General features: G+C 41.1%; 1 protein-coding gene and 1 pseudogene across 2 annotated transcripts in view; both read left to right on the top strand.

The window, feature by feature from the left end:
• The window catches only part of LOC146579549 (uncharacterized), a 63,360-nt gene that overhangs the window by 8,192 nt on the left and 30,096 nt on the right, over nucleotides 1-25,072 (top strand). For both annotated transcript variants that reach the window (XM_085263380.1, XM_085263373.1), the window contains exons 12-28: nucleotides 4,996-5,148; nucleotides 5,301-5,432; nucleotides 5,718-5,765; nucleotides 6,311-6,436; nucleotides 6,903-7,029; nucleotides 9,374-9,544; nucleotides 9,619-9,653; nucleotides 9,848-10,012; nucleotides 10,126-10,266; nucleotides 11,243-11,281; nucleotides 11,363-11,503; nucleotides 14,144-14,223; nucleotides 14,348-14,371; nucleotides 14,613-14,961; nucleotides 15,613-15,666; nucleotides 15,886-18,531; nucleotides 18,621-18,699. In XM_085263380.1, the coding sequence (XP_085119506.1) occupies nucleotides 4,996-5,148; nucleotides 5,301-5,432; nucleotides 5,718-5,765; nucleotides 6,311-6,436; nucleotides 6,903-7,029; nucleotides 9,374-9,544; nucleotides 9,619-9,653; nucleotides 9,848-10,012; nucleotides 10,126-10,266; nucleotides 11,243-11,281; nucleotides 11,363-11,503; nucleotides 14,144-14,223; nucleotides 14,348-14,371; nucleotides 14,613-14,961; nucleotides 15,613-15,666; nucleotides 15,886-18,531; nucleotides 18,621-18,699 (4,510 nt within the window). The remainder of the gene's footprint in view (nucleotides 1-4,995; nucleotides 5,149-5,300; nucleotides 5,433-5,717; nucleotides 5,766-6,310; nucleotides 6,437-6,902; nucleotides 7,030-9,373; nucleotides 9,545-9,618; nucleotides 9,654-9,847; nucleotides 10,013-10,125; nucleotides 10,267-11,242; nucleotides 11,282-11,362; nucleotides 11,504-14,143; nucleotides 14,224-14,347; nucleotides 14,372-14,612; nucleotides 14,962-15,612; nucleotides 15,667-15,885; nucleotides 18,532-18,620; nucleotides 18,700-25,072) is intronic.
• On the top strand, nucleotides 5-3,872 carry LOC146579551 (uncharacterized; annotated as a pseudogene).

The raw sequence follows: 25,072 nt of genomic DNA, 5'->3' as shown, positions 1-25,072 counted from the left end.
AACATTAAAAAAACACTTAAATTATACCTGTAAGAAAAACATGCTTTGTCAAAGTGGTTAAGTTTTGATCTGAAATAGTTCAATTTGTTTTAAAAGTTTATAGTTGGGTTATATCTCATTGTCAGGTGACACTCAAGTGGGTGTAAATGTAGAAAAATGTTAAAAATTCAGTAGGTATGTCGCAATACCAGAGATTTACATACACTAATAGAATTACACAAAGCATGGTTACCAATTTAGTACCAAAACAAAATAATTATTGTGTATCTCCAAAAGTTGATTCTGTTCATCTGGACGTAGCGTTTTGTGGGAGAACCGTTTTGTCACCCATCCAACTGACTTCTTCAGTCTCAGCTGACTGCAGGTTTCCCCAAATCTTATAAACAGTACATTTGCATAATGACTGAAACCAGCCCACTGAAAGAACAGTGGGCTGGGAAGTCAGTCCCTTAATTTTAATTATGCAAATTCTCATGACCATTGATCAACAACCACTGATCAAAACCCATTGATCAATGGCCATGAGTACTATTCACAGAGAGTTGGAGAATGGCTGCAATCACAGCATTGTAAGATGGCGAAAAATTATCTTGTATACTAACACATATTAAAAGTCTGTACACCTCACCCCTGGCGTCGTTGCCCACCTCTCAATTTTAAATACACATATACATTGAGGGCTAGCAGGAGGGGCTATGCGCTTACCTGCTGCTCTCTGGCAGGTAGCTCCATGCCCTCCTGGGTTTTAAATGCACCTTAGAACACATATGCATCAACACTACATATAAGCGGCCGGAGGGAGGTTTGGAGTCTTCTCTCACCCCTGTTCTCTGCGGCCTGCTGGAGCGGGGGGGCTAGGAGGAGGAGTTGGCCGTCCAACTGCGGCCTGGAATGTGGGGCCTCCCTGCTGCTGTGGAGTCGGGCGGTCTGCTTCTCCCCACCACAGGGAAAAGGGTAACACCACCTGGGTCTGGGTGCAGTTCCCCCCTCCAGGGGCAAGGGTACCTAGACCTGGTTCATAGACAGTATTGGGAAGGTTACTTTTAAAATGTATTCCAATACAGAATACATGCCCCAAAATGTATTCTGTAATGTATTCCGTTACATTACTCAATGACAGTAACGTATTCTGAATACTTTGGATTACTTAATATATTATCATGCTTTTTACAACTACGTGAATGTACTATTGCTGTGTGATTTATTACTATTACTGAAGGTCCGCGACTCCGAACTGTAGTAAAGGACCTCTGACTAATACGGCGGGGTCCCTGTCGGCTCGTAGCCAAAAAATAGCTTTACTTTGTTGTGTGGGTCAACTTTTCTTGCGAGAGACAGAGAGAGGCGTCGAAAGGCTGCTCCAACGGAACTTATTGTTTTCGGAGGAAAACATGAACACGGTGTACAGTCGAGTCTTAATAGCTTACTTACATCTGGGCTCGTCAGCCACTCTTCTTGGCTGAAGTGGTTATTATTATATTTACATGCTTCCAGCTCCCGTTTTTCCTCGATGACAACTCGTACCTTTCCACTCCCCTTTTTCTCCCTCCTCGCGCTCACAGACCCATAACGTGTATGGCAGTCCATTCTCCCTGCAACACGGACTACACTGCCCATGATGCTACATTCTTTAGAGCTATGCTTGTAGCATTCCGCCTGTTAGCTTAGCACAACAACAACAACGAAAAGGCGCTCTCTCACCCAGGAAACACACAGTTGCAGAGAGAGAGCGTTGCCCTGTAACCATGGCAACCGTAACGCTGCCGCCTGGAACAACAGAACGTAGCTGTCAAACAAAACCCAAACAGTCCTGACCCGCGACAATATGAAACAGGAAAGTACCGCAGTGTAATCCATTTATTTCAACAAAGTAACTGTATTCTGAATACCACCTTTTTAAACGGTAACTGTAACGGAATACAGTTAACAACAATCAACAACAATCTTTATTTATAGAGCACATTTAAAAGCCTTGGGCATACCAAAGTGCTTTACATAAAACAATAAAAAATAAAACAGTTCACACATTAACATCAAATTCATAAAAGTAACGGATTATGTTCACAGGTAAAAGCCACCAATAAGAGTAAACTGCAACACATAGGTTATAGCAAGGTAAGACTGTACCACCATGATAAAAGACACCAATAATGGAAAGAAAGCAGAGAATTTAATACAATAGGTCACTGCAAGCAAGCCAGCATTTAACTGGTAGAAAAGGCAAGTTTAAAAAGATATGTTTTGAGCCGTGATTTAAAAGAATGAATAGAATCAGACGCCCGGATGCTGTAAAATTATGATATTATTTTATGCCATGTTATACCCCTAATTAAAGATTGTGAATTATTATGTAGTTTTAGTTTGCATTATTCTCCTGAATTAGAAGAAGCTGATAACTATTGCATTAGTTAAACTGATTTGCATTACATTAAATTGCTGACTTGTTGTGAATGAATGATATTGTTTTATGATGCATTATATTGCTGAGTTATAAGAAATACTGTTCGCAGAAGGTTATTGTCTAATTTGTCTGAGTAGAAGAGAACAGAGTGTGCTGGAGTTTTCTGCCCCATTTCAGCAGGAGCAGATAAACAGGGAGCCAAGGTCGTAGCTTAGGCGCTGTGTGAGAGAGAGCATGTGAATGTTTAGGCTTTTTATGATAAGGTGGAGGCACCAGAGGTTATAAAAGTTTGAGCAATGCTCCACCATTTTGAGATTTTGAGGCTGTCTGCATCAGTGTCCATCTCCCACGTGTGTGATCATTAAATCATCGTTTGACTCAACCCGGCCGGACCAGTGTTGTTATTGTGGTTTTTTCTCTTGTCTCCATCCCCAATATTTTGAACCTTAACAATGCCAATCGGGAGATTGTTCCACAGCTCCGGTGCAACTAGAGCAAACGATTGATCACCTCTAGATTTCAGTCGAGATCTGGGCTGAACCAACAGTAGTAACTGTGAGGATGACCTTAAAGCCCTAGCAGGAGCATATGGGTTTAAAAGTTCCTTAAGATAGCTTGGTGCAGTGTTATTGGTAATTTTAAAAGTAAACAACAAAATTTTAAATTGAATTTTTACTCATATTTTGTATTTTAAATACGTAATGGCGGTACATGTATTCCGTTACTCCCCAACACTGTTCGTAGAGTACGCTTGGGGAGTGTGATTGTGTCTTTATGTCTGTCTCCACGTTGGTTGAGTGTGGAGTAAGTGCATATGAGAGCATGAGGGTGGGAATGGATGTTTGTGTCTGTGTGTGCCTGTATGTCTGTGTCTATATGTCAGGTTGGGTATCAGACGCCACCTCTCTGGGGACATCTCAGGCCATCCAAGGTATGGAGGCCTATCTCCACCCCCCACCACTTCCCCTGCCGGTGGCGGACTCCCTCAGACATCGGTGCGTTGGTGGTTCTTTGTGTCCGGGGAAGGGCGTCCAGGTACACACCGGCTCACTCCTTGGTGGCCGCTTATCGGGGCCTGGAGCCTGGGGCTCGCTCGGGCCACTCCGGAGGTGGAGTGCCCCGGGCCCCTTGGCCTGGAGCTCGGTCACCCAGGCACAGCTGGCTGCCGGCGGAGCTCATGGGCACGTCACTGCAACCCCCCCTGGCTTCTGCTCCACGGCTGCTGAGTGAGCCCTCATCTGGGACTCTCCTCAGCTCTTTCTGGGACAGTGGCGCGGCTGCCCGTCTGCTGGTCTTCCTTGGTCTCTTGTGTTCTGAGGGCCTCTGGATGTCTGGAGTTTTGATCTCCATACCTGCTTCATGCCCTGGAGGACGGGGCTGTGGCCCCCCCACACCCTCTAGCAGATCATTACATGAAGGAACCTTTTAAAAAAACAAGCGCGTCCATGCTCACAGGTGTACACACGGGTGATCACACCCACAAACTACACCCCTTTTGGCTCCTACCTCAAAGCACACTGTGTTCTGTTGATCTTATGTGCTGCACAATAATGTTTAATATTTAGTATTTACTGTCATATTCCCATATATCATTGTGATGTTGTTTATTATATTACTCTTGTTCTCTTCTGCTTGTTTTCTTTTTTCTTTCTCAACAGGTGATCGATATATGCATTTTTTTTTTCTCTCTGCTTATTCTGTTGGTTTTTGGGGTTTTTTTTTGCCCTTCCCCCCCCGTCCCTCTTCTCAGCTGTTTTTTTTTTCTCTCCCCCTTTCCTTCTCCCCTTCTTTCCCCCAGTCAAGTCTGTCCCGTATTCAGCAAATGAAAATAAAATAAACAATAAAAGGTGAATCAAATGGACCATTATGGCAAGGCTGGGATGGTCAATTTGGTAAATCCGTAAAGTAAATCCGTTGGGCATCTTTCCTCGCCTTTAGACAATAATTCTGATGGCAAAAGAGCCAAACGGGACAGGCAAAAAAAAAGTCTGTTATTAAAAAGCTAATTTGAAATGTTCAAATTATATGCACAATCATCCAGGACATGGTGGTTTTGAGTGCTTAAAAAAATAGGGGTTTAAGTAGGGGGCTTGAATACCTCAGCAAGTTGTTTTAAAACTAAAGAACCTTTTAAGAAGCATAAGAGATGAAAGTTCCTCACAAATTAATAGAAGCCCAGCTTTTCTTTTTAAACAGTCTACTACAGAAACAGTTTTTCCTTCCTGAGTTTGAAAAGCGCAGTAGTGCTGTTTACACATTGCCTTTTGTGAATCAGTTATCACTCTTTAAGGATCCACCTTAAATGAAAAGTACTTTCATAGCTGACTCTTACTGCCTTTTTTTTATCAGTGAGTCAAGGTTGAGCTGTACTATGTTTAAAAAAGAAAAAAGAAATCAAACCAAAATCCGCATCAGAAACATTTTGTACTCAGTATTTTATTCTGATGTACCTCATTGTGTTCATAGTTGTAGACAGTGCTCAAAGTGAGGCACTGTTTCTAACTGAATGTTTTGCCTTTTTGAGATTTCTGTCCGGAATTTCTTCAATTGTAAACTAATCTAAAACGCTGACTTTATTCTTTTCTTTTGCACAGCTTGTTTCGCTTAAATGCAAGATGCTGTTAATAAGCAACCTGCCTAAGTATCGTGATGGCTGTTATGAAGAGGAGGACATCGCCGATCTGCTCACTCCACACAGATTTGAATATTACGACGATACGATCTACGTTATACCACAGGCGCGCATGGTAAGCACCAGGCCATGGATTTGCATTGGGCTGGATTATTACCTTCATTTTAATGGGATTCTAAATGTCTTTTCTAAGACGACCTAACTAACATTTAGTTATTACGTATTTTGTGAGCGCAGTGTGTCAGTGTTTGTTTGTTTTTCCTTCAGGCTTTTGCCCTAATGCCGACAGCAATGGCAGCCAAAAACATCGTGCTAGCATCAGAAGATAAACCTTTTTTTCTCAATGGGTCTAAACTTCGACTGCAGGTTGTGAAGAGCAAGAATTTTTTAACGACCCCGGTGAGCACTGTGTTTAGATAATACACTTTACTGTTGTGAGATATGTTATTAAAAATAATTGAAAATATCTGTTTCTGCTTGTTGATGGAAACAGTATCCTTAAAAGCAAGCTGATGTTTTTAAATGTTCAATCTATTTAAAATGTGGTTGTAAGTAAAAAAAAAAAAAAAGTAATATTTTGTAGAGGCTATAAGTAATAAAAAATACTCTTTGAACTGAAATCAATTTAACAGAATCCAACATTTATTTGATGTAATGACTTTTAACTATTTGTTTTTCTTTCAGCTTGAGTTTTATATATATCTGATGAATCGGCTGTGTTATGTTAAGAAGGTAACACGCACACATATCTCAGAAACAAAGACTACACTAGAATACCTTATAAAGTATAGAGTATAAAGTTATAACTGGCAGCACTCACATCCAAGTCAAAACACCTTGAAAAATATGAGCATATATTAACACATGGCTAGGAAAGGTTTGGATAACTTTTTTCCTGCAATAAGTTAAATCCTCATTCAAAACTGCATTTTGTATTTTAAAAAAAATGTGGGGTTTTTTTTGTTTTTTTTTGTTTTTGTCTTTTTATTTGAAACATGCAAAAAAACTAAGAACCCAGGAAAGGGACAAAAGTGGTTTTCTGTGTACACAGCTAAGTTTAAATATTTTCTCAAACAATGTTATCAACAAAAGCAAGAGCTGCAATTATAAATTGTTTGGATAATGAAGATAGCTGCCAGGGTGCATACTGCTGTGTGACTATATGTGCAAACTTATGACCTTGATCTTGGAACTGTAGTTTAAGAAAGCATGAAATATTGTTAAACTAAATACTGTTTCTGGTTTGTTTTAATGTTCACCCGGGTTTATCGAAACAGATAGGGATAGATATTGGAGAACGGACAATCTACATCAGGAACATCTCACCAGACGAGTTCCGGGATCTCAGAGAAGCTTTGGGAAAAATCGGTATTGTAAGAAACTACCTGCCTCTTCTCTACAAGGTATAAACACACTTATAAGCAGCAACAAGTGCATGTTTTAAAAGTCTGTGAAAGGCTGTATGAGATGTATGTGTTTATGTAAGTGTATTCTTAACTATCCCCCCAAAATTGACAGACACATTAAAACAAGATAATGTGACTGGTTTTGGATGCTACTTATCTTGATGAAAGCACAACTGCAAAACTATAAAGATAGTAAAGAGAGACTGCAGGTAATCTGTTCGCTGTAGCACATGATTCTTCATATGCTCATGCGCACTAGTGTTCATCACATTAGAGCATTAGTGCAGGGGTCACGTTGAGCACGGCTCCAGTGCTTCATTGATCCAGGATTTCTGACTTTTGAATCCAGTGAACTCCACAATAAAGCTGTGCTTAGCTCACTGTTTCCATGTGTTCCATTTTCTACCATTTAGAATGTGAAATTAAAATGTTTAGAGTAAATTTTATCTTTCTTGTGTTTCAGGTGTTAATTGAATTTGAGTCTGTGTGTGATGCTGATCGCCTTGGTGTTTGGTACAGCCTTCTAAAACGGGCCACTGGCCACAAATTGTCAAGGGTGGAAATACCACACAGTGGATTTACATCACTGCGTGAGTGTGTTTTGAATGGGATTTTAAATAAATGTGATTTAAACGGGGGAAAAAAGGTGAAGTTGATGGAAGGTCATCTGGTAATACACTGAATATGGTGGGTTGTTTTTTTGGCTGTAAAACCTGTCTGGTAAGGGTAGCTGCTTTTGTCCTGCTGGCCTTCCTGTACTGTGGGATTGCTTTGGGTGAGGTACAGTGGGGCAAAAAAGTATTTAGTCAGCCACCGATTGTGCAAGTTCCCCCACCTAAAATGATGACAGAGGTCAGTAATTTGCACCAGAGGTACACTTCAACTGTGAGAGACAGAATGTGAAAAAAAAATCCATGAATTCACATGGTAGGATTTGTAAAGAATTTATTCGTAAATCAGGGTGGAAAATAAGTATTTGGTCAATAACAAAAATACAACTCAATACTTTGTAACATAACCTTTGTTGGCAGTAACAGAGGTCAAACGTTTACTATAGGTCTTTACCAGGTTTGCACACACAGTAGCTGGTATTTTGGCCCATTCCTCCATGCAGATCTTCTCGAGAGCAGTGATGTTTTGGGGATGTCGCCGAGCAACACGGACTTTCAACTCCCGCCACAGATTTTCTATGGGGTTGAGGTCTGGAGACTGGCTAGGCCACTCCAGGACTTTCAAATGCTTCTTACGGAGCCACTCCTTTGTTGCCCGGGCGGTGTGTTTTGGATCATTGTCATGTTGGAAGACCCAGCCTCGTTTCATCTTCAAAGTTCTCACTGATGGAAGGAGGTTTTGGCTCAAAATCTCACGATACATGGCCCCATGCATTCTGTCCTTAACACGGATCAGTCGTCCTGTCCCCTTGGCAGAAAAACAGCCCCATAGCATGATGTTTCCACCCCCATGCTTCACAGTAGGTATGGTGCTCTTGGGATGCAACTCAATATTCTTCGTCCTCCAAACACGACGAGTTGAGTTTATACCAAAAAGTTCTACTTTGGTTTCATCTGACCACATGACATTCTCCCAATCCTCTGCTGTATCATCCATGTGCTCTCTGGCAAACTTCAGACGGGCCTGGACATGCACTGGCTTCAGCAGCGGAACACGTCTGGCACTGCGGGATTTGATTCCCTGCCGTTGTAGTGTGTTACTGATGTTATACATTGGTCGTATTGTCCAAAGAGACTCTTGTCTTTGGACAATACGGCAAATATTGTCGTCTTAGTGGGTGATGCACAAAAAAAGCAAGTGAGTTGAAGATTACAAGGAGTGGCAAAAGCATACTGATACTAGAGACAGATTAAAATCCATCTAATTACGGGCGCTATAGAGCAAGACATGGTGTAACACACAACTTAGTAGAGCTGCAGAATTCTGAAAAATTCTCTTATAAATGTCACTTTCTGAACTCCTAAAGTTTGCTTAGAGAACAAAATAAGGACTTATTGGGCTGAACCACAGACTACTGTGAGACTTTCTGGTGGAAAGAAGACACCTCACGGCCTGAAGAACCACGCGCCAACGTGATACAGATGAATCGAACTAAGTCTCATCCGACCTAACTGAAACGGCAGGCATGACTGCTGAAGAACTGAAAGCCAACACTAAACCCCCTGCGAGGAGAACTGTCTGAAGTCATAAAAGAGGAACTTAGAGATATTTTCGGAGTTCAGTTTTATCAATACTGAAATACAAGTAGTCAGGTCCGAAATAACTAACACTGCCAGTAACCCCGGTTATTCTGAAGTTTCCTCAAAAATTTCAACAGTATGATTGAGCTCAGGGCTGTGGCTCCTCACTACCAGATATTGCAAAATCTATTTTGTCTCCAGTGCTGCACCAGCTGCTCCCATCTCCACCATCGTGGAAACACATCACATCTATCACACAGAGTCTGGATAATAATCTTTCCTTCACTTTCTGTTTGTGAAACAGTCATGAATATATTTTCAGTTCTTCCCTGGACTGTGGATAAAGTGAAGTCCGAGAAAGGTTGCAACATATGCAAAACTGCTGCTTTATCGTCATCCACAATAAATTATTGCAACACATTCCCTCAACTTTGATTCACTAACACTGTGATTCTCCTTCCCACAAATCCTTTGATGCTCATTGGCCCCTCCAGAAATCTTTGCTCCATCAGCGGTCAATTCCCTTCTGCTTGTCTCTGCCCTAGACACATGAACCAGAGCCATTACTTAAACTCCACTTTTTCAGACTGGCATTTGGTCTAACTCTCTAATCATTTTTCTCTGATGCCTATGATACCTTGGATATCTGTAAAGGTGCTTAAAGTTAAACTGAAAGTCAGTTAAAAACCTGACACACACACAGAAAATAAAAAATAAACAAAACTTATTTTTTCTTGTGCAGCACCAAGATTGCCACACAAAGCTTTGCCAGACAGCGATGTTGCTGTTGACGGGGCAGCTGTCCCAACAGAAGATATTACCGTCCCACAACGCAGCACTTCACCATATTGGATCACAATGACAACTAGTCCCTTTGTGTTCCCCACTGTCGCTCCTTGGTTCACAATCCCAGGTGAGAGAAACTAAAATTAACCTCCAGATATAAAGTGTTGACTGTTACTAACTGTGTGTGTTTTACACTTCTAGAGTATTTAACTGTCAGGGAACCTGATGACATTGAGGTGAGTGCATTTTATAAACCAAGGTTTCATGTGTTAAACAGGAATCCTTGAGTAAATACCAAGAGGCGTCCATTTTTTTTCATTGGTTTCATTTTGTCTTCTCTATGTGGTCAGTTATAGTAATATATTTTTTAAAAAGTACTGCAAAGTTTCTCTTCACATAAACTTTGGTTCTTGAACCTTGTGTCTTGTAGAAAGCCCAATCTCAAGGTTCTACGTTCTCCACGATCATGTTGACTGGCTTGCCAGAAGGAAACTACAGACAGGAGGATGTCGCCAAGCTGGTGTGGCGTTACTTCCCTGATCAGACTGTTCAGACTCTGTACTACAACATAATCGTTTTATCACTGCAGAGGAGGGTGAGGAATAGACCCAGCAGGCTGATACAGAGAAATTTGCAAATTTAATTCAATTTAATGATTAATATTGAATGTTTCCTCTGCATCATTTTGTCCCCTTTCTTCCTCTCCAGGCCTTTGTGTTTTTTAACAGCTGGGATGCGTGCTGCGATTTCGCCAGAGATTACCTCAAAGATCCAGTTACAGTTGAAGAGCGGAGACGGAGACTAGGAATCCACATTGTTTTACAAGACGTGCATCCTGGTTCAAGTGAGGTATGAAAATGGAGCAATCGGGGGCTGTTAAATCAGGGGCATGCTCCTGTTTCACTGAAACTATTCAGATGCCAATCAAAAAAGATTCCTCCTCTAAGGAGTGAGCACAGCATCATCCTTCACTGGGCTAATATTAATAGAATGAGACTCAGAATACTTTATTGATCCCTAGGGGGAATTACGTTGGTTACAGTACAAACGGTAACAAAGACAGATAATACAAGAAGTAAGAAATAGCACAATATATACATACATATAAGTCACTTATTGATAAATATCTGAATAAGAAATGGAAAAACTAAAAATATGCATGAATTTCAAATCTAGTATTTATTATTATTTTGTCTGTATTTGTTCCTTCCTTTTTGCGACAGCAGCACAAAAGCTGCATGAACTTTATCCACTTTTCTGTTCATAGACGACAGCCCACGTCATTCCACCACCACTTTAAAGTTTCCACAGAGCTTCTTGTGAAGTCAGTCCTGTGTAAACGTTAAAGACCCAGACATAGGTTATGGAGTGTTTCACTGACTATTAAGCAATGCCCTTACTTATTTTGAAACTTCAGTTGCTGCTAACCTTCTAGCTTCAGCGTTTCCCATCTCAAGTTTCCTTGCGGGCTAGCTATTCAGGCCCTTTGTGAGATCTCTCTCCACAGCTACATGTTAAGAGGAATTGAGGTCTGACGACTGTTGCGGAAAGTCACTGAGACTCAAATAGCATCAAATAGTTCCTGGAAAACTTCAGTTATATGTTATGTCGTTACTGTCCTGAAGTATGAATCCTTTGCCACAAAGATGCAAACCAGGATCGAGTTACTTCTCACTTACAGTGGAGTCCAATCTTTATCTTATCAAATGGGGTCAATAGAACATTAAAAACACTCTAACCAGGAGGAGAGTTATTCAATAGTTATTTTACAAACAGAGGATAAGTAATTGATGTGAGCCGCTTTCATCTTCTACTCTTTTCACAGGAGAGCATGTACAGAAGCATGATGAAATGGAGCAGCACTGTAAGTCAGCAGTCACATAAATCTGTCCTGTAAAAGCAGCAGGCTCGGGTCTCCCTGATCTTAACACTGGTTGTTTTTCAGCATGTTCCAGAGTCTGAGTCTCTGGAGGACCGGCTGCTGATTGTGGAGGTCTCCGAGGTGAATGTGGACCTTGTCATGATGATCATGAAAGTGGTGGCTCCCATTGCTGCTTTTGTCAGATTTTTGCCGCTTGCCAACAGGGTACGATTTCATAAACACCTGCAAATTTTTCACGTTTTACATCTGCAAGGCTTGTTATGGTGTCTGCTGCTCTTAAAATGCAGCTTTTTCTGAAAAGTCTTCAGAAGGTTTTAAGCCTTACATTTCACCCGCAAAGCTGGTACAGTTTGGTTCAATTTAAACTGCTTAATAAAATTAAGGGAACACTTGATCAATGTTCCCTCTAAGCTGCGCGCGTGCGCAATTGCGCACTTCTGGCACGGTCTCTGCGCACAGGGTTAGGGTTAGGGTTAGAAAAAACCTAAAAAAAAAAAAATCTAACCTGAATTGAAATTAAATTAAAGCTTTAACAATTGTGGTTTGCAGTGTTAGTCAGTAAGTGACTGGCTGCCACCTTATCCCATAGTCCAGCCAATAATGCGATTCACATTCGTATATACGCAGCTAATCAACGTCGCTGACAGGCTATGACAGCGTCCTTATGTGCCAACACCGGTGTTTTAGCTAGCAAAGCGGCGTGGCTGCTGTGGAGTGAAGCCACGTTAATGACAACGTGTACAACCATTGGAGATGTGAGCAGGACAGACGGAACAATTGACGGAAAACGTGTGGACGTTACACCAGTTTTTAAATTGTGTTGATTGGCCACGTAAAACCAGAGTTATGATAAAATATATGCAATGTTTGGTTTTCTTCCTGAATACTACCGTTGTTTATATTTACTGCGGGAAGAAACGGTAAAAACTGCGTTTTATAAGGAAAACATTTGAAAGCACTCTGAGCCTGTGAGCAAAAACAAAACCAAAAAAACCCTACCCTTTCCTATTGGTGGAAAAATGTACCATCTAGACCAATCAAAAAATGATATGGCAACATGGCATTTAGTTGGTTAGGAAGGGGGATGTTTTGGAGTGGCACAAAAAATTTGTTTGGCATCAAATTTGATGCAGAACAGCTGATTGTTCTGTAAATAGTTTGAAATGTTTGTTTAAAAGAAGCCTGGACTGCATTTTGGGGTAAACAGCTGCAAAAACCTTTGTTTGCATAACTCAGTTACTTTGTGAAGAACTATATAATTAATTGCCCAACATTGGTCATTATATACTGTATTTTGCAGTCAGAGAGTTACAGGACTCTCTACCAGACCACAGACTCATAATACAAGTCAGAGCTTTATAATCTAACAAAAAAGAAAGTTGTTTTCAAAAAGTTATTTTTACTTCCAATAGCGTTAACATACTACACAGATCATGAACACGATTTCTTTTCTAATTTTCATTATAAGTGGGTTAAAGCAGTTAATTAAAAGTAGTCTAACATAAATGTAAATGCTGTAATTTGACTATTTTTAATAAACCATGTAACTTGGATGGATTCGTTGCTGGCGTGACCACAGTGCACACGTCTGCTGTTGCTCACAGTGGTCCAAGGGACCGTTCATGGAATTTGTGCGTTCGCTCAGACACATGAAAAATTAGAGGGAACATTGCACTTCATCATTGCAGAATAACAGTCAGTTAGAATTCAGAGAACTTCAGTTTGGCTTTAGCAGTCCTTCTCCTTGTACAAAGTAGAGGATACCTGCTGAATGGTCATTGCTCTTCTATGGCCCTGTCATGAACCAAGCAGCCAGGAACACACAGGCACAAATGTAATCTTCAAAAAATGGGTTTTATTATACCCCAAAAGGACAAGATGATTACAAAAATTCAAAATTTTTAGTGATCCGAGCCGAAAGAACCGGTTCTCTAAAAAGAGTTGGAAATCCCATCACTACAAACCATTATAACACACCATCTCCTAATATTTTCTCCACACTGTTGAGGCCGCACTGTTAGACACGGCAGATCTTCTTGTGACTGCCATTCAGGAGGAGCTGGACTGCCTATGCAACCTGAGTGAGCTGCATGCCCAATTCCACCAACAGTGAAAATCAGAAAAAATTCAATCAGGGAAGATAAAGAAAGCAATAAGTGGTTAACACGGAAAATGAAGACATTAAAAAAGTTTAAGTGGTGTAACTTTCTTATACTGTGATGATCAAGTGGTTTTTAAACTATGTTTTTAAGTTTATCTTATTTTATTCTGTTTCCAGCTTTAAGCAAGACTTTTAACATTGAGAAACATTTTAAATGAGTCTGAAGGAGACTTTGTTTTTTTAACACTAGTTCAGCAAGTTTTAATATTCAGACAGTCCCTGCAGCAGGCAATCTGAATTTTACATGCCTTTGCAAATACTGGTGAAGGACTGCCTGAAATGCACTAAGTTCTCAACCAAGTGATAATCTTATGACCTGTCCAGCCTTTCGTCCTGGCCCATCTAGCAGGGAAGATGCCTGCAGTTTGAGACAGCACTAAGTTATTCTTTTATTGTTTCTTGCTCAGTGGTTTTATTCTCTAATCAAAAACTTTACAAAAGTATAGAAATATGTTTGCGCTTATTTTCCATTTGCAAGTTTGAAACATCAAGATTTTTTTGTTCTTTTAACAAAAAGTTGTACTATCGTAGAGGGCAGTAAAGAAACTCGCCAGGACCTCTGTCCTGTTACTTTCACAAATTGGGCCTGTAGCGCACCCTTTGAGTACCACTGTGTTGCTCAAATATCCTCAGGAAGAAAACAATTGTACTGTCACTGATGTAATATCTTTCTGTTTTCTCAGATATGCATTGAGATGGCTGAACCTGGTGGATTAACACAGGTGATGGAGAGCAATGTCACCAAGGACTATTTATCTTCTTGGTAAGTGTGTCCCACAATCAGAAGTGAGACAAAGAGGAAATTGATTTTAGACTGTGTGTTTTTATTTTCTTTAAAGTGTCTTCATGCTTGTCTGACCTTGTGCTTTTTTCTCTCCTCTTCATAGGAGTAAAGTCGGACGTATTGAGTCGTGAGTATCTTTCATTTTCAGGTTTAATGGCAGAGTCAAAACAGTCATGATGACTGCTACACTCCTCAAGGTTGTGCTATAGTAAACAGTTCCCAAAGATCCAGAAAGAGAAGAGTGTGATTTAGACATAAGCAACTCTAGATTAGAAATTTGAAATGGAATTTCTTATTTCACATTAACATTTTGTGACAACGAACTTCTTTTCATAGTAACCTACTGGCATCTTTGCTTTTAAATTCAGTTTGAAGAGTCTGAAACAGCGTCTGCAAGACTCGGGTGAGAACACACTTAACCTCGAACTGGAAACCGAGAAGGCCGCAGAATCGACCGCTGTCCCGCAGCCAAGTGAGCAAGGCCAGAAAGCAGCAGTGAAGGAAGAGGGGCCACCACAAACTTTGGTCACTACTCCTGATGCAAACGCCGCCCCCGCCGCTTCTAGCACTGCTCCTTCAGCAACAAGCCCAGTCAAGTCTGAGGAAAAAGACTCAAAACTTCATCGCATCAACTATGACCTTTTCATGGCCATTACAGCGGCGCTTCGTGAGCATAGACAGGGTCGAGAAAGTAGGGCACAGAGCAAGGAAAGAGAGGTAACACTTTAAATTTCACTGTGTTGTCCCAAAATATCTTAAGACACTAAAAGCCTTATGTTGGAGATCACATATGAGCATTGTATAGTAGTACACTGTTGATTGTTTAATGCTGATAATAATAACAATAATGTATACTTTATTGATCCCCCTGGGGAAATTACTCTCTTTGCATTTGACCCGTTCACTCAGTGAAGCAGTGGGCAGCCACTAAGCAGGCGTACCTTGCTCAGAGTAGCCGTTTAGTGGATTTGAACCCCCGACCTTCCGATCACGGGGAAAGTGGTTTCGATGTCTGTATTTCACATGTGATAGTAGACTGGCAGTTTACGTCTGTGACACCTGATCAGCTGAAGGCAGAGCAGAGAAGGAGATTACTCACTCCCCATTGTGACAGGCGGAGATACTGTCCACTATACTAATGAGGAAGATAACATTTTTAGATTTGCATTATTTCTGGAACAGATAAATTAAAGCGAAGGTCATCACTACATATAGTCTTATTTATTTTTTGCAAGCTTGTGTATGTCCAATTTTTGGCGTCACCACTCATTAAACACATTTCAGGCTATATTTTAGGTGTTTATCAAAACCAGCACAGAATAATACGAAATTAATTCAGTAAATTTTTTTTCTTATCTTCATTTCCAGAGCAAAATCAGCAGCCCTAGTAGGGTACAGGATGAAGACGCACCAAACGAAAAGGTAAAAGTTCATCCGACCCACGAGGATTTCTCTTGTGGGTGGTGGGGGTGGGCGGCTGGGCTAACTCAAACGCTTAATCACTCTGAGAATATTGGTCATGTGGTTACTGGTCATATAGGAGGTTTTTGTGGACAGAGGGACATTTGTTGATAGTTACACTCTGATTACAGGGTAAGCTGTTTCATGGCTCCACAGACTGTTTTTGGTTTTTCCATCTAGGTTCAAGTTGATAATTTAAAGAAGAAAGTTTCTTCAGAGAGCCGCCCTTTTGGTGAGCTGGATTTCAATGTGGACGACTTTGTCACTGTTGATGAAATTAACGATGACGCAGCAGACGCAGACCCCAATGGTGAAAGCTCCTCTTCAACTAAGCCAAAGTCCACGGAGAATGCAGAAAGTCAAAGTTCAGCTGCATCTCCTGCTTCCAAACGAACCTCAGCAGGGTCCTCCAAAGACTCCAGCAGCTCAGCCTCTCCCTCATCCAAGCCCACGAAATTTTCTGAGAAAAGCAGTTCAACCTCATCACTACGAAAAAGTAAAGACTCATTTGAATCCACCAAACCCGAATCCTCTGTGAGTGTCAGTAAGCCTGTTTCCTTTTCTGGTGAGAAAACACAGCCAAGCAAACCTCCAGACAAATTGACGCATTCTTTGTCCTCGGGTTATAGGACCCGTTCAAAAATGGCATCAACCGCTGCTGCAGAGCTAACAGAGGAGAGTGCAGCAACAAAGTCTGACCTCAAAGTGTCAGCAAAGGAAAATCAAACTAAAGTGGAAACATCATCAGAGACACAACCACCTGCAGAGGGAGAGGGATTAGGGATGAAGAGCCAAACACAAACTCTGGAGACTGAATGTAAGAATGACGCACACAAAGAGTCAAAGAAAAGCAAAGAAGATGGGGAAAAAGACAATGCGGGGAAATATCCACAGGAGGAGGAGGATGATGGTGAAAGTTACCAGATCCTTGATTCGATCGACGAGCCAACAGATGAACAGATAGATGAAGATTCAAACCAAGAGACTAAAACAGAGTCATCAGGGCCTGAGCAAACCCAGAGTTCGCATGAGGGGGAAAGTCAGGTCTTGAACAGCATTGATAATAAAGGCTCAGAGGAGTCCAGTAAAACAGAAACAGATGCTCCTCTCTATGTGATAGACAACGTTAGTGAAGACCAAGCCAGTACAGTCCAAGGGGACAGTCATCTGGTCAAAGATGAAGGTGCCACAGCAAAGCAGCTGTCTGAGGAAAAGATTCAAGAACCAGATGCAGCTGATAAAAAAGAAGGGTTGGATCCAAGCATGAACCAAACTCCAAGGTCCAGTGGAGATGGAAAAGAAATGAATGAGGAGATGCTCTCAGAAAAATCAAGCAAAGCTTCCAAAGCATTTTGCCAAACTCTAAATAATGAAAAACAAGAAAACAAAGGCAGTTCAGCAGATGTTACTAAACAGAAAGCCTCTGAGAAGTTAGATTCAGTCAATGATCACACCAGAGGAGAAGATGACGAGAAGAAACTTAATACTTCGAAAGCAGTCACTGAAGGAACTGAAGAAGAGGAAGAAGCTTACCAGGTAATTGATTCTGTGGAAGAAGAGCCACCGACCACAGAGACCCAGGCAGAGGCTGAGAACAAGGAGGAAAAAACCAAGAAAGACGTTGAAGTGGCTAAACAAGCTGAAAGACCAACAAGAAGGGGTAGACCGAGAACAAGAACATCTAAAAGAGAGGAGAAAGAGACACAGGAGGAGATGATCTTTGAGGTAGTGGATTCTGTTGAAGATGAATTTGTTCAAGATGTCTCCACCACAGAGAGGCCTGGTAGAAGGAGGTCGGCCAGAGGAAACAAAGAAGATAAAAAGACGCCAACTTCCACAGTTACATGTATAAAAACCGTCAGGGAAGAGGAATCTACGTCCGAGATCCTAGACTCAGTGGAGGGTAAGGCTGCCATGAACGAACCAACCATCACAACAAGGTCAACCAGAGGAGGAAGAGAAACTGAAGAAGACGTCTCAAAAAAAGACAAGACACCAACGAGAAGGAGGCCGACACCTGCCAGAGATTCTCAGGAACCAAACAAGGAGGAACCTCAGCAGACTCAAGTGAAAGAGAGCACACCAACAAAGAAGAGCGAGGAGAATGCCACCTTTACAATAGTAGACCCAGTGCAGGATGAAGTTATTAAGGATGAACGGGCCAAAACTCCGGAAAAAAGAAGAAGGGGAAGACCAAAGAAGGATACTAAAGTAACTAAAAAACAAGCTGCCTTAAAGAATGCTGCATCTAGTAAAGTGGCTGATGAGGAGGAGGCCATTTATCAGATTGTTGACTTGGTTGAGGATGAGACGGCTGACAATGAGCCTTTGAAAGACCAGAGTACAGAAGAGCCAACAGTGCCTAAAGACGATAAGGACTCAGCATCGCCAAAAAATGCAGATGAGGAGGAGGTGGTCGATAAAGAGGACTGTTTGGATCACACTGCTGAGGTTAGTGATGCTCTATCTACTGAAGACGAGTCTGGTACAGCAACGAAGGAAGAGAAGCCAAAAACAGATACTAAAGAGGCCACTGGGTCCCAAAGTGAGGCTGCTGCACCAGAAGAAAAGACAAATCTGGAGGAAGACACCCTGGAGCTGGTCACTCTGGATGAGGTGGGAGCAGATGATGCTGGGGAGGAAAGAGCAGTGGAGGGTCAGGACTGGAGCAGGGAGATCACCAAGGGAGAACCTGCAGAGCTCATCACTCTGGATGAGATTGTTGAAGAAGAAGAAGAGGAGGAGGGGGAAAAGGCAGAGGAAAGCACAGTGGAGCCCCGCCCACCAACACAGGAGAGCCAATCGGTGGAGGCCGCAGACATAGAGGTAATGTTGAGATTTATTTGAGCATCTTTGTTTCCTCTTTAGTAAAAACAGAAAACTCGATGGTCGTGATTTCGTGTCTTTGTTTTTAGACTTTTGCGACAGCAGCTGAGGTAAAAGAGGAAGCAGAGAAGACATCAGGATCTGCTAAACGCAAACATGATGAAACAGGTCAGTTTCATTCTCCATCCATCCATTTTTTTAACTGCTTGTTCGAGTTCGGGTCGTGGGGGCAGTCGGAAGTTCAGACTTCCCTGATAGCCTCATTGCTGGATCTGCCCCGGGGCCTCCTCCCAATAGGACATCAAATGACCTTGAACAAGAAAGCCTGCTCTGCTGTTCAGAACTGAAGAAATGTAAACCAAAGCACCTAGGAGTCTCCCAGGAGGCATCCTAGTCACACACTCAAACCACCACCTCAACAGAGTTTGATTTGCACGGTCAGATTTTGTGGAGGAGAAGCGAATGTGTACAGCATAGTTTTTGTTGGCAGGGCTCTAGAGTGCGTCACAAATGTGACCAAATTTTTCAATGGTGCGACTAAAATAAACCTTAGGTCACACCGGTGCGACCAGCTGTTCGAGTAACAAAAAAAAAAGTCTCTGCAACTCTGAAAGTCCAGATATTCCTGTAGTCTTTAGTACATGTTTGAAAGTGCAGGTGGATAGAGAGAGTTGAGTATCTTGAATTAAGCGATATTGATTCATTAAATCCTGAATAGAGTTTTAAATATAAATGTATTTTGCCAGAAACACCAGAATCTCGGGTTAAAGCTCACAAAACTATTTCAACAACCACCAAACAGCAAACGAGAGAGCAGGTAAACAGATTCCACACAAAGACGTAAACACAGAGCGGACCCGACACATCAGAATCAGCTTTCTCTTTCTCGGCTTTCTCACCCAACGGCCTGTACACGGACACACCGTCGGGCTGAAAGCCGACAGCTCACTGATTCTGATGCGTTGGTGGGTCTGCGCTTTGTGTTTGTCTTTTTTTTTTCCTTGATTCTGAGTAGCAGGTTTTAGGGCTGAACGATTATGGAAAATAATCTAATTGCAATTTTTTGCCCCAATATTGCGATTGCGATGCGATATGCGATTATTTTTTAAGGTCTTTGTCTTCTGTATTATTAAACAAAGACAAGCAATACATCATATAGTATGGCCAATACTATATTACATTAATTTTAAACTGTTCTTTCCTGGAAGACAGACCTCTGTTATGATGACATGAGGTGATGCATGAATTGATGACTGACATTTTTATTTAACTTCTTCAATCACAACAGTATATTTGAACATACACAATAGTTTATTTTTAGCTTACAAACATCTGAGCATAAAGTGCTGACAAGGAACCCTGGTGTAAACATTAAAATGAAAGTCAGTACAATGTGCAGATTGCAGAAATATACATAAAAAAAATCAGTGGCTTTACCACACTCAGTTTTTCGACATCTGTGAACTACTAGACAGTCATTCAATTAAAAAATAATATTAAATAAATAAAACTAATAAATAAAAAATACACACATCTTACTGATCTCTGCAGTCAGTAACATTACACATAAAGTGCAAACATAATAGCAATTGTATAAACACACACACACAAACACGCCTTTAAAATTTAAAGGCGTGAAATTGGACGGTCTAGTTCTGATTAGCGTCACCGCTGTCTCGGTGGAGTTTAATAAACTCGGCCGTCTGCTTCTTGCTATCTAAAATATAACAAGACACTGGCGTAAATTCTCGACTGTCTCATACTTCTGTTTAATAAGTTTTCTGTTTGACGTTTAGTCAGCTGTGTGAAAACCAAGGAGGAACCCACCCGGGGGATTAATAAAGTTTTATTTTATCTAATCTAATAACTTTAATCTCAGCCAAACCGATTTACTCACGAACAAACAAAACACTGAAAAAAGCCCAACAATAACATTTTTAGGTTGTCTAAGTGACTTATATATTACGTTTAACCCGAGCAGCGAAACTCCGCGGTGATCTGAAAATGATGTGCCGGGAGTTGTGCCGTTCTCGGCCGCATCAGTAACCCTCGAGCTCCCGGCTAGCTGTCGAGCTGGTGGGTAGCAGACGCCTCTGAAAACGTCGAAGCACTTTTGCAAATATGGGATATCTTGATAAACCGAGCAGATATTTGATGTTTACACAACTACTTTCTCGCCTGAAAATATGTTAAAAGTTTATTTTGTGACCCTGAAAGATTAGTATGAGTAATTTTAAAACTTAGTAGCGGCCGCCATTGCTGGAAACTGGAGTTTGGCTGGGCCGCGCTATGAATTCTGGGATATGGTAGTAATTTGGACAGCCTTCGGCGCGTCGCTGTGACGTAATCGGTCTACAAATGCGGCCTCAGGAGGATGCAGCCCATGAATTTGGACATGTCCAGAGTATAATCGCAGCCTTTGCGGTTAGAAAATTGCACTTGATCATGTCGCGATATTATCGCAAATGCGATATATCGTTCAGCCCTAGCAGGTTTTGTCTCTCTCAGACCAAAATTCACTGATCCAGCAGCAAAAGAAGCAGCAAACTGCGCTTCACATTTGATAAACATCGTCATGAATTCCCTCTGACATTAGGGCTGTTCGATATAACGATATATATCGGATGACGATATAAAAACATCTATCGTTTCATTTTACGCTATCGTTTGTTTCGTGGTGTCGCAAAATAAACGGTTTACGGTAATATTTTTTAATATTTCTCTTATATTTATCTGCTATAAAAAGCCAGGCCAGGAAAATTTCCTTCATGTCATAGAAATCAGTGATGATACCCAGCCCTAGTGAGTAGCCTAGGCCCAATAGAAGTGGATGTAGCTGTGGGTAATGAGAAAAGATGAAAAGAACTATTGATAACTTTTTTGTTAAGTCCTGATCCGTCTGAAATTCATAGCCAGTGCTCTGACACAGAGCCATCAACCTCTGAACGCTGAAAAAGCACAATGTATCCAGAAAACACATATGTCGTGATGAATGCACTGCGCAAGTGTCCCCTCTCGCCACTGCCTTTCAGCGGCAGGCAGCAGCAAACAGGTCGTCAGAGGAGGCTGATGTGATGATTAAGTTTAATATTGTCTACAATATTGCCAAAGAGTGCCAAAGCACTTTAAGCACAAACACAAAATTGTTAGTTAATCATTTACAAATCAATATTGTCTTTATGGACATCAATTTCCCCCCCAAAACTATACTTCAGCAATGAGCAGGGCAGTGTTGGAAGGAAATTGAATGCAAAACAATAACCAATATGCACATACAGGTAGAAATCTACAGGACTACATTTCCAAAATAAGAAATCCTTGGCTAAAGGCCACACTAGGTGTTTGGAAAATGGTGGCAAAAGAAAATAAGCTGCAGAAGAATATAAAAATATTAAAATGGTGTGCATATGATTCGGAATTTACACCAAATCATGTAGACCCTAGTTTTAAAAACTGGATAGGTAAAGGAATTACATTCATATGCGGTATTGTAAAGGAAGATGAAATTGTGAGTTTCCAAACTTTAAAGCAAACATTTCATTTAGAAAACCAAAACCACTATAGATACTCACAGTTAAGAAACTTTTATACTCAAAACATTAAAAACCAAATACCTACTACAGCGAGGCCATTTATCCAACTCTTTTTAAATGCTCATAAGTCAGAAATTAGGAAAGGTGTAATCTCACAAATATACAAAAGTCTTCATGATCTCAGCAATTATTCAACCAAGTATATAAAAGAAAGATGGGAGAAAGAGGGAGGTCTGGTGATTACAGAAGAGGAATGGCAAAACATTTGTTCTTTTCATTGGAGAAGAACAAAATCACATATTTGGAAGTTCAGCTAGAAAGGTTTTGCTTGTTTTTTCATTACCCCAGCTTTAAAGGCGCATTATGATGATGGAAGTTGTGAATGTTGGAGGAACTGTGGCTACGAAACCTCACACCACTACCATATAATTTCGGTTTGTAAGAATATTAAGAATTACTGGATAGACGTCCATACAGTGATGCAAAACACATTTAGTACATATTTACACTTTGATTTCAAATCCATATTTTTAGAATACATACCCTCAGACATAAAGGGTATGTATAAATACTTACTTTGTGTGCTGCTAGCTGCAAATAAAAAGGCACTGACCAAAAGGATCCACCAACATTAAACAGCTGTATTGATGTAACTTTGGAGATTCATAATATGGAAAAGATTACTTATTTTAGTGAATTTTGAGTATGAGAAATATGTAAAACACTGGGGAAAATGGCTCCACTGTGTGAGTTCCATAAGGCCAGATATCATTGATATTCATCACTGAAGGAATGGCTGTTTAAATATTTGTTTATTTTGTTTGTTTGTTTATAATAACGTACTAATCAGCTACTTAGTGTGTTGGCTTTTCAATTGCCATCTCTCTGGATGTATATAGTTACAAACTGTATCTAGTGGCATTTGATTAAAGCATTTATTCAATACATTTCGTATATAGTTTCAGTTAGGTTGTTACACATATGAGAGTGGCTTCTATCTGCTAAGAGGTCATGAGTTTAGTTGGCGAGGGGAGACAGAATGCATTTGAGGTCGAGACACACATACACACATACACACACATACAGTGGGGCAAAAAAGTATTTAGTCAGCCACCGATTGTGCAAGTTCCCCCACTTAAAATGATGACAGAGGTCAGTAATTTGCACCAGAGGTACACTTCAACTGTGAGAGACAGAATGTGAAAAAGAAATCCATGAATTCACATGGTAGGATTTGTAAAGAATTTATTTGTAAATTAGGGTGGAAAATAAGTATTTGGTCACCTCAAACAAGGAAAATCTCTGGCTCTCACAGACCTGTAACGTCTTCTGTAAGACGCTTTTCTGTCCCCCACTCGTTACCTGTATGAATGGCACCTGTTTGAACTCATCATCTGTATAAAAGACACCTGTCCACAGCCTCAAACAGTCAGACTCCAAACTCCGCCATGGCCAAGACCAAAGAGCTTTCGAAGGACACCAGGAAAAGTATCGTAGACCTGCACCAGACTGGGAGGAGTGAATCTACAATAGGCAAGCAGCTTGGTGTGAAAAAATCAACTGTGGGAGCAATCATCAGAAAATGGAAAACATACAAGACCACTGATAATCTCCCACGATCTGGGGCTCCACGCAAGATCTCATCCCGTGGGGTCAAAATGATCATGAGAACGGTGAGCAAAGATCCCAGAACCACACGGGGGGACCTGGTGAATGACCTGCAGAGAGCTGGGACCAAAGTAACAAAGGTCACCATCAGTAACACACTACAACGGCAGGGAATCAAATCCCGCAGTGCCAGACGTGTTCCGCTGCTGAAGCCAGTGCATGTCCAGGCCCGTCTAAAGTTTGCCAGAGAGCACATGGATGATACAGCAGAGGATTGGGAGAATGTCATGTGGTCAGATGAAACCAAAGTAGAACTTTTTGGTATAAACTCAACTCGTCGTGTTTGGAGGACGAAGAATACCGAGTTGCATCCCAAGAACACCCTACCTACTGTGAAGCATGGGGGTGGAAACATCATGCTATGGGGCTGTTTTTCTGCCAAGGGGACAGGACGACTGATCCGTGTTAAGGACAGAATGAATGGGGCCATGTATCGTGAGATTTTGAGCCAAAACCTCCTTCCATCAGTGAGAACTTTGAAGATGAAACGAGGCTGGGTCTTCCAACATGACAATGATCCAAAACACACCGCCCGGGCAACAAAGGAGTGGCTCCGTAAGAAGCATTTGAAAGTCCTGGAGTGGCCTAGCCAGTCTCCAGACCTCAACCCCATAGAAAATCTGTGGCGGGAGTTGAAAGTCCGTGTTGCTCGGCGACAGCCCCAAAACATCACTGCTCTCGAGAAGATCTGCATGGAGGAATGGGCCAAAATACCAGCTACTGTGTGTGCAAACCTGGTAAAAACCTATAGTAAACATTTGACCTCTGTTATTGCCAACAAAGGTTATGTTACAAAGTATTGAGTTGTATTTTTGTTATTGACCAAATACTTATTTTCCACCCTGATTTACGAATAAATTCTTTACAAATCCTACCATGTGAATTCATGGATTTTTTTTTCCACATTCTGTCTCTCACAGTTGAAGTGTACCTCTGGTGCAAATTACTGACCTCTGTCATCATTTTAAGTGGGGGAACTTGCACAATCGGTGGCTGACTAAATACTTTTTTGCCCCACTGTAGTAGGTAGTAGGGCTGCACGATTTTGCATAAAATGAGAATCACGATTTTTTGGCTTAGAATTGAGATCACGATTCTCTCACGATTTTCTTTTCCAATATAAATATTTATTGCACTTATTAACTGCACATCAACTTCGTAACAGTTGAAACTGAACATAAAAACAATAAATAAACATAAAAACAACAATTGTCTCACGTTTTGTTGTAGCCGCAAAATGTTGTACTGTTTGAAATTCCGTCTCCACCGTTGCTCGACGCTGCGTGTATAGAGCAGGTAGTGCAACAATAGAAAAATAGTTGCGGGACGGCACTGTGTAG

The sequence above is a fragment of the Mchenga conophoros genome, linkage group LG3, assembly GCF_057382185.1.
Source record: "Mchenga conophoros isolate Kocher_MC1m ecotype Shallow Benthic linkage group LG3, M_conophoros_male_GT1.1, whole genome shotgun sequence".
Classification (NCBI taxonomy): Eukaryota; Metazoa; Chordata; class Actinopteri; order Cichliformes; family Cichlidae; genus Mchenga; species Mchenga conophoros.
Note: the sequence above shows the minus strand (reverse complement) of the source record. Positions and strands in the feature narration are given on the sequence as shown.